Source organism: Mesocricetus auratus, unplaced genomic scaffold (assembly GCF_017639785.1).
Source record: "Mesocricetus auratus isolate SY011 unplaced genomic scaffold, BCM_Maur_2.0 Super-Scaffold_100676, whole genome shotgun sequence".
Classification (NCBI taxonomy): Eukaryota; Metazoa; Chordata; class Mammalia; order Rodentia; family Cricetidae; genus Mesocricetus; species Mesocricetus auratus.
This window is the reverse complement of record NW_024429266.1, coordinates 107461958-107477487: the sequence shown is the minus strand read 5'-3', so window position 1 is coordinate 107477487 and position 15530 is coordinate 107461958. Positions and strand designations below refer to the sequence as shown.

General features: G+C 36.6%; 1 protein-coding gene across 13 annotated transcripts in view; it reads left to right on the top strand.

Moving 5' to 3' along the window:
* Positions 1-15530, top strand: part of Kmt2c (lysine methyltransferase 2C) — a 191967-nt gene that overhangs the window by 56847 nt on the left and 119590 nt on the right. For 11 of the 13 annotated variants that reach the window (XM_040739277.1, XM_040739286.1, XM_040739285.1 and 8 more), the window contains 3 exons: positions 1642-1783; positions 10297-10494; positions 14827-14975. In XM_040739277.1, the coding sequence (XP_040595211.1) occupies positions 1642-1783; positions 10297-10494; positions 14827-14975 (489 nt within the window). The remainder of the gene's footprint in view (positions 1-1641; positions 1784-10296; positions 10495-14826; positions 14976-15530) is intronic. The other 2 variants (XM_040739283.1, XM_040739278.1) reach the window with 1 other exon arrangement.

The window sequence follows — 15530 nt, the reverse complement described above, 5'->3', positions numbered from 1 at the left end:
GATTTCTTCCACTCTTTTTTCTGTGCCATCCTTGGACTGTTGCTCTCATTGGCAGCTTTGTGTTGTGTGTTAGCTGTTAGGTCTGTTTTAGTCCGTAGTAAGGAGCAAATCATTTGCTTTATGTGATGGAGAAATGGCACAGTTGTTTCCAGTCTTGTGACTTGCTAAGTAACTGCCATGTTATTCTGTAAAGTATGATCTGGGATATTTGTGAGGAGCTAGTGTTGTATATATAGGATTAAGGGTTATTAAACCCAGAGGAGATTGTTGAAACCTGGATAATAATTATTCAGGCAGAGAGCTGTACTTGAATTTCAGAGTAGAAACAAATCAATTAAAGAGAAAGTAGACTCAGATATTTTAATCATTTATGGCCTTTCTGTCTTTCTTAACTTCCTTTTTTCTCTCTTCCTTTTTCTTTCTTGTTTTCTTGCTTTCTCTTTCTCATCCTGCCTTCCTTTTTGCCTTAAGCTGTCTTGGAACTCACTATATATCATAGGCTAACTTAGAAACCACTGTCCTCTTGTCTTAGCCTGTAAAGAGCTACGTTTTACCAGCATGTGACACCTTGTCTGACTCAATCATTTGATCCTGATGAACAGTTATATGAAACATATAGTATAGTTGGACAGGTGGATAAAAGAGAAATGCTTTTTATATAACATTTAAACAGCCAACAGATGGTTAAATTGGTACTGGAGATACAGGCAACATGTTTGTTTGTTCAGATACTGTGTAGAAAGGTCTAACTAAATTTCCAATTAGACAAAAAAGATTATCTAAGATTGTAGAATTGTGTTGGAGCATTGGTAGAGGAGAAATGTCTCTATTATGGTAATGCAGTATGAGAGGCAGCAGAAATCTTTAAAGAGAAGAGGAAGAGTATTGTTGGGGTAGAAGTGTGTCGGGCTACCCGCCACTCCTCCACGGGGTTTCTCTGTATAAAAACCTCACAGGAGCTGGAGAGATGATTCAGTAGTTAAGACCACTTGTTGTTCTTACAGAGAATCTGGGTTTCGTTTGCAGCACCCATATAATTGCTCATAACAGTCTATAGCTTCAGTCTGCAGGATCCAGCTCCCTTCTCTGACCTAAGGGTACTTCATGCATATGGTACACATTCATACATGCAGGCAAAACACTGATACACGTTTTAAAAAGTCAGTTAAAAGCATTACAGTGATTAGGCTGCCTCCTGAAAACTATGTATAAGGTTTCTGCAGTTACGGTCCTGAGGAGAATTTTAAAGGGCAGCAGAAACAAGGAGCAGTCTCTTTACGTGTTTTAGAATGCTAAATGGCTAGGATGCATAGTGACTGTTTCAGATTAGTAGTCTCAATTTATAAAACATGAATAAATTTGAACCACACTGTTAATATCATGAAAATATTCCAAACTGTTATTTCTAGTGTGATACTTCCCTAAGTCAACTGTACTGTGGGTATCAGGTACAGTGAACTGTGGTTTAAATTATGCTGGTGATTATTATTCAGTAGCAAACGTATGCTATGTATATGAACTTTTCCTATTTGTGAAGTGTTATCATTTATTTTGTTCTTTTTTCATTGCTGTATTTGCCTCGTAGTTAAGTTCTTCAGTGATCAAACACAAAATGACTCTGTTTTCTTGTTTACTGTGAAGCAGAGGTCAAAGAACAACCTGTGTGCGAGGATGCTGAAGCAGAAGTGGGCAGCAGCAAACAGCCAGTCTCAGCTGGTCAGCGGCCTGGGTCTGAGGAGTCTGCCAACTCCCTGGTCTCTGTTGGTGTACAAGCCAAAATCAGGTCAGACAACGAATAGAACTGGGTTAGAGACACTTGACAGGGGAAAAGGGTGTGGTGACTGTAGAGAAATTGGAGGGAGACAGGGCTTAGCATCTGGGTGCGGTTTTATTATTTTAATAGCTTTAAGTTTGACAACCCTGTGTGTAGTTGGCGTAGAAGTTGGCTATGCTATGGAGTTTGGTGATTGGAGAGCAGAGAGAATACTAGTTGGTGCTCTAGCCATTCCAGAGAAGTTTTTAACGTTTTTCAAGACAGGGTTTCTCTGTGTAGACTTGGCTATTCTGGAACATACTTTGTAGATCAGGCTGGCATTGAATTCACAGAGATTTGCCTGCCTGTACCGCCCAAGTGTTGGATTAAAGGCGTGCACTACCACTGCCTGGTTCAGATGTTAGCTTTATATTATTCCTGACTGAAGAAATAGCAAAGAGCACCTAACAAAAGAATTAAGTTCTAAGAGGCCAAGAGACAGCTTTATCACCAGTGTGGCTTAAGCTGTCTGTAACTCCAGTTCCAAGGGATTCATTGCCCCCTTCTGACCTCTGGATACCCATACAAGTGATGCATATACAAAACATGTAGGTGAAACACTGCTAAGAATCTTTAAAAAAGAATGTTTGGTCATATACTGTAAAGAGAAACCTTTTCCTTGAGAGAAGCCTTCCCGCCAGCCTGGTTCTAGTGCTGCTTCAGTCCCAAATAAATACACAGGAGGCTATATTAATTATGAAGCTGTTGGCCTTGCTTGTTTCTTACTGGCTAGCTCTGACTTAAGTAATTACCCCATTATTGTTAATCTAAGTATTTCTCTTACCGGAGAATAGTTCCGGCCTTCCTATCCCATGGCGTTACATCTTGACTCTCTGTGTTTCTCCTACCCAGAGTTCTCCTGGACTCCTAGTCCCACCTATCTAACTTCCCCATTGTGCAGCAGTGCTTTATTGACATAATCACAGGACTTCCCCCGTCATCTCCTCTTTTCTGTCTAAACAAAAAGAAAGGTCTTAACTTTAACATAGTCAAATTGTATATAACAGAACAATTATCAAGTAAAAACATAGTTACAATATTTTATCAAGATTTAAAGAAAATATCATCCTTGTGAGTCCAAAGTTCTATATGTAGCTTATCTTTTATCATAACTAAGGAAAACTATAATTATAACTATCTGTCTTCAACTCCATCAAAGACCACAGAAGGATAATATGTAAACACTAGGATTGACAGAGATATCTTACTGCCTGGACAGTCACCCGAAGTTCCTCTGTAACGTTGGGGCATCCATCTTCAGCCCATAGGCCACAATGTGTCTGGAACATTTCTCAGCAAAGCAGGAAATTTCAAACTGTCCATCTGCACTGGCAGTCTGTCAGTCATTTTTCTGTGTCCTGCAGAAAGTGTTGTAGACTCTTCCATGAAGCAGGAACCCTGTAAGACTGAGTTCAGCAGTCACTTTCCTGTGGGTCCTGCATGTCCAGATTATACAACAACAGTCAAACAGTCTAGGAAAGAGCAGTTTCTTGCCCAAATGGCTAATCTTGCCATGTTGAAAGCAAACTCCATAACAAGTTTCTTCGATGCCCATCTTCCTCTCAGACGTAATTGGTGCTGCCAGGAGCAGACATTTCTCATTGTCAAGAAAAACCCTAAACCATTTTAAATGCCATTTTCTGAAGGTCTTTGAGAGGTTTGAACACTGTTTATCTATCTCAAATATATTTCTGTGTATCTAGAAAACCTAACTTACCTAACTATAAATTCTATTATAAGTAACTATCTATAGTCTGTATTCAATTATGCATAGCGTTTTAAAAGATCAGTATAAGCACAATACTTAATCAAGAGGAGAAATACACATATCACAAAATTGATCTTGAGTTTGTCAATAAATGAAAAACCATACCCATACCATAATTCCCCCTTTTTACCATTAAAAAGAGATTGGCTTTGATCATTAACCAATTATAAACAATCCCATATAAATGAAAACAAAGATTATAAACAAGATGGGAATTAGGATGTCGCTCATTCCAAACTGCTTCGTGCTGGAAGGGGGCGCTGTTCATACCATGGGGATCATGACAAAACTCAGAAACCTGTACAAGTCCTTATTTTTGTGGTCTGTAAAGCTCCATCATTTTAGCTGTTTCAATTTTTGAAACATCTGGTCCACTGCTTCCGGGGGTCTTGGTTCATCAAACCACAGAAGCTTGGAAGGAATCCTCAGCTTTTCATTTTCTGTAGAAACATAAGCAAAATCTCCTTTCCCAAGTAACATATCCTTATACTTAAATTTTGAAGTCAAGGCATTTTCAAAAGATAGAAGTTGGATTAATTCAGCAGCATTTATAATCAAGTGTACTTTAGCAGCTCTTCCTTCCTGAGCAATCAAAAAACTGAAAAAACACAATAGTGTGCAGTATCCAGACTCTGTGTATTTTCCATCTTTACGTGGCTTATTTATTTATCTATTATTATTACTCTATTTCTTTTACTTTGATTTATTTATTTTTCTCTGAGACAGGGTTTCTCTTTGGAAATCTGCCTGCCTCTGCCTCTGCAGCAAATCCTACCGGCGTGCGCCAGACTTCCCCCATCACATATACACTTAACACACTTGTTTTTACTATCTCTTAATTCTTTACGGAAGGACCCTTCTTCACACACACAAAATAAATTGTAACAACAAAATTAAAAGAAAAAAAAATGGGACTGAAGGAGATAAAGGCACTCAGAAGATAAAGGCACTTGCCACTACACCTGATGACCTGAGTTTTACCCCCAGGATCCACACTAGTCGAAAGAAGCAACAGTAGAATGCCTTCTGACTGTCATGTGTATACATGCCCTTGGGCTCACAAAATAAATAGTAATATAGCAACAAACAGTTTTTGTTGTTTGTAAGACAGGATCTTAGTATATAGTCTTGGTGGCCTGGAACACACTATGTAGAAAAGGCTGGCCTCAAATTTACAGAGATTCACTGCCTCTATCCCTTGAAAATGTGAAACACCATACCTTGCCCAATAAAAAGGTTTTTTATTATTTATGGTTAGAAAAAAAGTTTTTTAAAGAATGTGTATTATTATAACTTAGTGCGTAGTTCAGCTTTCATGTCTTACTTTGGGTTCTATTTTAAAACCCTGAAAATGACTATGCAAGTAATGGTTGATTGAACCTTCTCCACCTCTGAATTGTCATTGTTCTGCTTTCAGCTCCCCTCCTTCTTCGTTCAGTCCTCTGTTGCATCCTGTGAAGATGCTTCACCTTAATACTGTCTTCATTCTTAGGAGAGTGAATCTAATCTGACAGCCATGAGTTTTGCTTGTGTCCTTATGAGCCAGAAGTGTACATTTCTAGTGAGATTGTTTCCTGTCTTGTGTAGTTTTCCTTTCCATATAGAAGTGTATTAGATACTGCACCCATACATAGTGTGTCCCAAATTACTGGCTATTCTGGAGCTTTTCCCTCTGGCTTCTGTATTTCAACAACAAATAGCCCCAGTATTTGCCCTATTGTTTAGGAGTCCCTGATTTGTCTCTTCATAGTTCATATTCAGTTACCATATTCAACTTCCTTTCTTCTTGATTTTTGGCTTGCTGTCTGGGTTGAATCTATTATCTTTCTACTTGTTATACTTGTTTCCTTCTCCTTATTATCTTTCCATAGTATAGTTTAGTTTTGGATCTGTTCCTCACTAAGTTTAATGCCTGTTATATTTAAACATGACATTTTAGTTGTATTTAGCATTTCAGATCTTTTATGATTTCTGTAAGGCAAGGTCTAGTCCCTGTGGTCTGTCTTCAGGCTAATTTCCCACTGTTGCTGAATGCACCCTATCCTGTTTCTGTCTTAGTTCTTTTGAGTTTTTATGTTATCTGTCATATGAGGTACCTTTTGAAAGAGTCTTCCCAACTACCTGCTTATTGTACTAATTTCTGAATTTTTAAACTACAGTTTATTCTAGGTGAAGTAGGTAGAGTATACTGATTATTTGCTCTGGAACTCTTGTACCTTTCTCCTTCTCTGGGGGTCCATGTATGTCACTCTTAATGTCCTCTTTGCTTCCTAGCCTCTCTGGAGTTGTAGATTATAGGATGATAATCCTTTGGTATATGTCTACTATCCTCTTATGAGTGAGTACATGCCATGTTTTTCTTTCTGTGTTGGGCTACCTCACTCAGGATGTTTTCTTCTAGTTCCATCCATTTGCCTTCTAATTGTCCCCCGGCCCCCCCGAGTAGTACTCCATTGTGTAAATGTACACATTTTCTATATCCACTCTTCAGTTGAGGGGCATCTAGGTTGCTTCTAGGTTCTGGCTATTACAAATAATGCTGCTATGAACATAGTGCAACAGATGCCCTTGTGGTATAATGTACATTCTTTGGGTACATGCCTAAGAGTGGAATTGCTGAATCTTGAGGTAGACTGATACCCATTTTCCTGAAAAACTGCTATACTGATTTCCAAAGTGGCTGTACAGGTTTGCTTTCGCAACAGCAATGGAAAAGTGTTTCCCTTTCTCCACATCCTCTCCAGCATAAACTGTCATTTGGTATTTTTGATTTTAGACATTCTGACAAGTATAAGATGGTATTTCAGAGTTGTTTTGATTTCCATTTCCCTGATGGTTAAGGATGTCGAACACTTTCTTAGGTGCCTTTCGACCATTTTAGATTCCTCTATTGAAAATTTTCTATTTTTGTACCCCACTTTTTAATTGGATTATCTGGTATTTTGGTGACTTCTTGAGTTCTTTGTGTATTTTGGAAATCAGCCCTCTGGGGTTGATGAAGATATTTCCCATTCTGTGGGATGCCTGCTATTTTGTCGTGTCCTTTGCCTTTTAGAAGCTTCTCAGATTCAGGAGGTCTTGCTATATATTGCCTTTATTAGGTATGTTCCTTTTATCCCTGATCTCTCCAAGACCTTTATCATGAGGGGTTTTTGGATTTTGTTGAAGGCTTTTCAACATCTATTGAGATGATCAGGTGGTTTTTCTTTTTCCGTTTGTTTATATGGTGGATTACATTGACAGATTTTCATATGTTGAACCATGTCTGCATCTCTGGGATGAAGCCTACTTGATCCTGGTGGAAGATTTTTCTGATTTGTCCTTGCATTCTATTTGCCAGTATTTTATTGAGTATTTTTGCATCAATGTTGATGAGGGAAATTGGTCTGTAGTTCTCTTTCTTAGTTGTGTCTTTGTGTGGTTTGGGTACCAGGGTAATTGATTTAATTTTGGCAGGTGATATCTATCCAGAAAATTGTCCATTTCCTTTGAATTTTCCAGTTTTGTGGATCAAATTTTCTAAACAGAAGATTAGTACTTTTACAAATTTCAGAACTCATAGTGAAGTCTATAATCAGTTTTGAATTGAATTTTGCATGTAGCATGAGATAGGTTTTTTTTCCTCTGCATATGGCTTGGCTGTCCAGTTTTCCCAACACTATTCATTGAAGACTACCCAATTCCTCATTTTGTGTTCTTGCCATTTCCGACAGAGATAGATTCATAATAAATGTGTGGATTTATTTCTCAGATTCCTAACTTGTTCCATTGGTGATACATAGTTTTATAATCACTTTATAATATGCTTTGAAGTTGGAGGATGTGATGCCTTTAGCTTTGTTCTCTCCCTTGTCATGTCCAGGATGTATCCCATGCCGGCATGGAACTTGTAATCCTCTAACTGCAGTTTTCTGAGTGCTAGGATTACAGGCATGTGTACTATATTTGCTTTTTAGGTTAGTTTATTATGATTAAGATATTTTTATTACATATTTGTTGTATAAATCATCTATTATTTACTTGCAACTATTTATTACCTATTGTGATTGGGATTATTTTCTAGTTTGCAAATAGCTCATTATTAGCATACAGAAACATCACTGTTTTTATATGTTCATTTTGTGTTCTCTAACTTGACTAGTATTTTTCAGTTCTAACAGATTTTAAGTGGAACTTTCAGAGTTTTGAATATAGATATTAGTTTTGTTATCAGCAAATAAAGGATGGTTTTTATTTATTTCTCTTGTCAAGTTTGGTTAGCTTAGCATTTCTGCCATTAAGTTAAAAATAAGTGACAACAAGCATTCATTATTTTATTATTTTATTATTTGTTGTCTATATAGTTATTTCTTTTCTTCATTCTAGGAAACTTTGTTTGCACTTTGCCAGCTTTGTTCTCCCAGAGACTTATTTATCTATTGACACCCCCATCCACCGCCATTCTGTGTGGTTCTGGCTGTCCTGAAACTCTCTCTGTAGACCAGGCAGGCCTGGAACTCACAGAGATCCACCTGTGTTTGCCTCCCGAGTTCTGGGATTAAAGACATGCACCACAACTGCCTGGGACCAGAAATATTTTTAAGGAATTTAGGTTCTGATTTTTTTTGGGCGGGGGTTCATTTAATCAGTTTCTGTTGTATAATTTCTAAGCTTTTAAGCACTTTTTAAAATTTATTGCGCATATGTGAGTGTTTTGTCTGCATGTATGTTGTATGTATCCCTTGTGTGTGCCTATGGATAGTTGTGAGCTACTATGTGAGTACTGGTAACTAAACTCAAGTTCCCTGCAATGACAGCAAGTGCTCTTAACCACTGAACCAGCTCATAGTTTTCTTTTAATGTTCTGTCAGTCTGTATTTATATTCAGGCAATCTCCTCTGTAGAAAACTTAAATTATCAACATCAAAACTTTTGATTTCTGTAAGTTTATAACTGTTCTTTTTGTTAGACTTTTAGCTTCAGCTTACAAAATTTTCATAATGTTTTATTATCATTGTATTTTATAAATTTTGATTTGCATTTCTGACAAAGGATTACTATCTATAAGATAGTGATCATTTCTAATAGGTTGGGATTTGCAGTCTAATATATTATTACTTTTGGAATCTTTTCTTTCATCATTAAAAAGTACATGTGTACCCAGATGTGGTGGAACACACCTTTAATCCTAGGATCAGGAGGCAAAGTCTGCACAGTGAGTTCAGGCCTGCCATGACTACATACATAGTGAGACCTTCTCCTTCACACACAATAGTTTTTATGTGTGTGTTACATACATCTATGTATATATATATTTATAAGAAAAATACTGTAGAGGAGCAGTCCTTTTCATTCCTGAAAGTTATGTTATTAAGAGTTATTGGTTTTTCTTTAAATTTAATATATTAACTTTAAAATTTGATCAGATAGCAAAGAATGTTCCTATTTCTACATTTTAGCTTGTCCCCCATAGTGTGGCACATTTATTGCAGTTAATATATCAGTAATTTTACATTTCTTTACGACTAAACTCTTAGTTCACATTATGGCTTATTCGTCTTCATAGATGGATAATATCATGTTTGTGCTATAATATCCTCAGGGAAACTAGCCTTTCAGTCTTATTTCTTCTTGTTTATCTATCCAGCTATTCTCCCAAATCCCCACAATATATTAACAAATAAAAAACCTCCTAATTTTTTCTCTCATTTTTCATCACATATATTATGTTGGGATACATATAACATGCATAAAAGGGTGCTTATAACAACTAAATAAATGTTGTTAGCATAAGCTTTACAGAATCCAAAAATATGGTTTAGATTTAATACTTAGATTTTTGAGGGAGGGGGTCGTTTGAAATGTATTTCTTTGTAGCTTTGGAGCCTGACTTGGAACTAGCTCTGTAGAACAAGCTGGCCTTAAACTTACAAAGATCTGCCTGCCTATGCCTCCCGAATGCTGGGATAAAAGATGTGTGCCACCACCATCTGGCTAGATGGCTATTTAGATTTAATACTTAGGTTTTATTTAAGATCGGGAAGTGAATAAAGTACTTCTCATATGATTTTATTTTAAGATGACTGAGTGAATAAAGGTCTTGCCATACAAGTATGAAATCCCAAGTTTGAATCACCAGAATCCTTGTAAGGCTGAATGTTGTGCTCTCAAACAAGGGTGAAGGTAAAGAATAGTACCTTAGATTGTCCTCTTGCTACTACATGCACCATGTGGCATGCTGATGCAACTGTTCACTCATGAGAACGTACATGTATGCTTGCACAACTGGACCCACAAAGATCTTTGCAAAAGTCATGCGGGCTTGGGGTATTTCAGTGCTAGAATACTTGGATATCATGTGTGTAAAAGCTCGGGGTTTGATCTTCAGTACTTCAATACTAATAAATAGAGGATTAAAACCACCCTAAAGGGCCTAGAAAAGGGGCTCAGTGGTTAAGATCCCTTGCTGCTCTTCCAGGGGACCCTGCTTTAGTTTCTAATGCCAGTGATGGGTGATTTTGTCGCTGCTTGTAACTCCCTTGCCCCTTCCTGACATCCATGGGAACCTGCATAAAAATTACAGACATGTACGTGTGAATAAACACTCTAGAAAGAAATCATACTATAAAAAGAATTACAAATATAAAATTGCTATTTAATTCATAGCATAACATAGATTATGGAAAATATAGTTAAAATAAGGTCATTGCTTAAAACTGCTTTTTATTTTTACTAGTGAACAACTCTGCGCTTTTTGTTATTGTGGGGAGAAAAGTTCCTTAGGACAAGGAGACTTGAAACAATTCAGAGTAACACCTGGACTTGTCTTATCTTGGAAAGATCAACCTTGTAACAAGGACATCAGTGACAGCAGCAGTGGGACACGTGAGAGAATACAGAGCTCAGTTCCACAAAAGCAAAGAGGAAAAAGAAAGTAAGCAATTTTGAATTTAAATTGTTGATAGGGAAAAATGCCCTCTAGCTTATTTGCTTTGGATCTTATCAGTTTACAGTTGATGTTGTTGCTGTTGAACAGTTTTTGTGTTTTGCACATTCACACTAACACCCAGACAATAGTGATTTTCTCAGTTTCTTTATTTTACGTGTTATCTAAATTGGTGGGGTAACAAAAGTCAACCTCTAGGGAAAAAAATGTAATAAAAGCCTTACTAATGGAAGAAAGATAAAATATTCCAAAGTAGTTCTTCCCTTCTTTCCTGCTAGCTTATGTTTGCAAGAATGCAACGTTGTTCCTAAACCAGAGGTTTTGGCACCATTCATATCACTAATGTCATTCATATATTTCATTTATTTTTTTCATTCTCAATTTATGAATGCATATGTTTTGGAGACTATCTAGCTGACTTATAACCTCTCATTTATGTCACCTCTCTTTGCTTTGCTTTTCCGTCTCTGCCAAAGAAGATACTATTTTAAAAAATTAAAATGTTTGCGTAACCATATGTGTATCATTATTCATATACTCACAAATATAGTTTCCCAAAACTTTTGTGGAATGTGCCTATACGTTTTTTTTTTCAGTTGTTGTATTAAGATCATTTTAATATGTAATGGATGGGAAAAACTAATTAGGTTGTCTCAGTTAAGAGCACTTGCTGCTCTTGAAGAGGACCAGAGTTTGGTTCTCTTTATTTAGGTTAAATGGTTCATTGCCACCAGTAAGGAACTCTAGGGTATACTACTCCTCCTTCTACCTTCCAGGGGCACCATCACACATGTACAGGCACACACACACACACACACACACACACACACACACACACACACACACACACACACACACACACACACCTACCTACCTACCTTTAAAATTAATTTAGTGTCTGGAGAAATGACTCAGGGGTTAAGCACCCAGTTTCTATTATGTGAGTGCCTATGTGGCAGCTCACAACTTCAGTTTAAGGGGATCCAGTGCCCTCTTTTGACTTGTACAGGTCTCATATACTTGTATGCATACACTCAGGTACATAACAAACAAATACCTAAAAAATAATTTACCTTGGAATGCTAACCAACTCTGTACTGACGATATAATTTTCTACGAGTCTCTCTTGCCTTTATGGAAATTTAAGTGTTAAAGCATTGTTGGGCTATTCACTTCATTTAGAATTGGTGCCAGTACTCCAAGTGGAAAGAGAAACAGTAACAAAGAATTTTAAGGTGGAACAAATTAAAGAAAGAAAAATTGCACTTTTAGTTACACTTTTTCTATTTTCAAGATAGATCATATATAAGAGCCTTCTATTGCTGTCAATTGAATTCTCACATGTGAATAAGTTATACTAAAAGTACAGTAAGCTTATCTCTCTCAGTGGTTAGCAAATACAATGGAGTAGCTCTTACGTTTCTGTGTTCTGTCTTGAATAATGGCAATTATATCTTTCTGTGGGAGATGGGATTATGCATCATTTACTTATTTTATAAGTGATTTTCATTAACTTTTAATGGAAAAATTTATGAGATTGGATAATTTTATAAAAATAGATGTAGTTGAATGAATGTTGTATGTAATTAGCACTTACTAAGTTTATTAAGTAATGCTAAAAAGTTCATTAGTGTATACTGAGAATTTTGGCAATCTTGTAAGGAAAAAATTGTTTAATTTAGTTTAGTAATGATTTTAAATATTTACAAAATTTATATTACTAATAAAGTATAAGTAGCTAATTAATTTTGATTTTTTTTTTAAAGGTTTATTCAGTATGTATACAGGGTTCTGTCTGCATGTATGCCTGCAGACCAGAAGAGGGCACCGATCTCATTACCGATGGTTGTGAGCCATCATGTGGTTTCTGGGAACCCAACTCAGGGCCTATGGAAGAGCAGCCAGTCCTTTTAACTGCTGAGCCATCTCTCCAGCCCCAACTATTTTTTTGTTTTTTGAGACAGAGTTTCTCTGTAGCATTGGAGCCTGTCTTGGAATTTGCTCTGTAGCCCATGCTGGCTTCAAACTCACAGAGATTTGCCAGTCTCCTGGCTAATTTTGATTTTTTTAATTTAATTTAATTTTTTGGTGACAGGGTCTCACTGTAATACAGGCTTTTCTGGAACTCTGTGTAGACCAGTCTGGCTTAAAACTCAGAGAGATCCATCTGCCTTTGTTTTCAAGTGCTGGGATTAAATATGTGGGCCCCCTACTCCTAGCCTTAAGCATATTTGGTAAAAGTAGTTTTTAGCATGGTCCTTCTTAATTTAATTAAGGGTTCTTTTAGTCTTTTCTTTCCTAGTTTGGAACTTTGTATTTCAATTGTCTCCTTTTATACTTTATTATTACTTTTTCTTTTTTCTTTTTACTTTTGTGTCTGTATGTGTGTCTCTGTCTGGAGAGAGGAGGTGTTAGGTTCTCTGCTAAGTTTTAGGCAGTTGTGAGCTGTCTGATGTGGGTGCTGGGGACTGAATTCAGGTTTTCTACAAGAATAGTATGTGTTCTTTTTTTTTGTTTTTTGTTTTTATGAGACAGGGTTTCTCTGTATTGTTTTCGAGGCTGTAGGTCTAGCCCAGCCTTGAACTCACAGAGATCCGCCTGCCTCTGCCTCCCCAGTGCTGGGATTAAAGGCATGCGCCACCACCAGCTGGCTAGTATGTGTTCTTACAGAGCTGCTGAGTATCTCTCCAGCCTGAAACTAGCTTGTCTTGATCTCTTCTCTAAACTGGACTGCTGTCTTTAGCATATGATATGCTAATGTGTACATTAAATTGTTTTCACACTTGAATGCTGAATTTGACCCAACTTTTGGTTAGGAACTGATTAGTAATAGACTAGTTAGTTACCCCATTCATCTTACTTATATAATTTTTGCTTTTTCGAGACAGGGTTTCTGTGTAACAGCCCTGGCCATCCCTGTGTAGACCAGGCTGGCCTCAAAGTCACAGAGATCCGCCTGCCTCTGCCTCCCACTGCCAAATTGTTTTCTTAAATTTTTTTTGTATACTTCTCTTGACATTAATGTATGCTAAACACAATATAGTGTTTAGAGAGCCTTTCTTTCTCCCAATAAAATAACAATAATGGTAATGAGCAGTATATTTGTAGAAATGGTGATAGGTTATTTCCTGGAGACATTTATAAAATATGAATTTAAAGTTCAGCATAGCCTTTTCAACCTTTATTTATAATACTAAGCTAAAATTATCAGTTATTTTAAAATATATTTAACAATTAAATGTACTTATTGAAGTATGTTATTCTTTTTTCTTCAAGTAATTCAGGCATAAAAAGTTTAGTACCACCGGGCATTGGTGGCACACGTCTTTAATCCCAGCACTGGGGATGTAGAGGCAGGCAGAGTTTGAGACCAGCCTGGTCTAGAAAAGCTAGTTCCAGGACAGACTCCAAAGCCACAGAGAAACCCTCTCTCGAAAAACAAAACAAAAAGGTTTAGTATCTTGGTTATTATGCCGATTTTTCTCTTAACAAGACTCTTGGTAAATACGCAGCATGCAGAACTTTTGTTGAGTAAGTCATGATTCACAAAGTTTCATGAGCTTAAGCATTAGATTATTGGGGGAAAGTTTTAGTGGTAATTATCTTATTTTCCATGTTTAGTGTTGAACTCAAGAATTTTCTTCATTTACCAAATACTCTAAGTAATAGAGAAAGCATTAAGCCTTGCAGGCCCCGAGTCTTCCAAGTGATAACACACTTAAATCACGCTACATTTTTCTCTTACCGTGTCTTTCTTATTTACCATGCCTCTAGTGTCTGTTTTGCTTTAATTTGTGAGTACAGTCTTGAGATTACTTCAGCATCATGCAGCAAAACCAGCTGTTGATATCATGGGACCATCAGAAAGCTAAAACTCACATGTCTGCTTCCTTTCCCTTCCTCTTATACTTTAAATTTTCATGGGAAAGAGTCTATTCGCATATAAAGTTATCTTCCAGATATTATGCCTGTTAAATGTTCTATGAGTAAAGGTGAAAAAATTTGCATTCTATTTTTAAAAACATGGTTCTGGATAGAATGTGTTACTTCTAAAACTTATATTAAGGAATGGAAAAAAAGTGAATTTATAACTGTGATTGTCCTGTTTCCTATGATTGGGAGAGATTTTCTTCACTGTTGCGTACAAGAGAGAGAGAGTAACACCCACTTTAATATTGTGAATAATAACAACAGATGAATTCTTGAAATTCTGTTACTGTAAACTAATACTGATTTAACATACTTTGTACTCAGTGTTATAAAATGATGTGATTTTTTTTCAGTTATCCTTTCACAAATTTTTGTCTTACTTTTCTTCAGAGAGCGATCTCCCCTGCAGAATGTAGTTTCTTGTGTAAGTGTAAGCACCCAGACATCTTCTGAGGATCAGGCCGGCAAATTATGGGATGAACTCAGTTTGGTTGGGCTTCCAGATGCCATTGATGTCCAAGCCTTATTTGATTCCACAGGTAGGGGTTGCTCTTTGCTGTAGCAGCTTCCTTTTGTTTCTAGAAGTATCTAGTGCTTATTCAATAGTAATATCTAGAAATAATATCATATTACATAAAAGTGTCATAATTAGATTTGCTTGATTAGGCATTTGTGAGTCATAGATATCGTATAGTTGAAAGACATGTGAAATTTAGGAAATTTTAGGTTACACCTTTTGCAGGTGGGAGAAAGTGCAAGTCTTTCCCTCAAGTGGTTTACTTACTGTATGGTGATGTTAGTAATTCAAGTCAATCACTTGTTGCAGTTCAGCTGATCGTTGGTGGCAGACCAAATGCTGTGCAATGCATAATTTAAGCAAATAGGTGTTCTTGCATGAATTGAGAGGAATAGAAGTGTATATGCTATTAATTTTATATTCCCGCTTGTCATCAACTGCATATTAAATAATTCTTCATATTAAGTATACTAAATAGAACAGTATTTAAATAAAAAGACTAAGTGAATTTTGCTTGTGGAAGAAATAATTACTAACTCAATAATTCCTGACATCAGAATCACCTGGAAAACTTGTT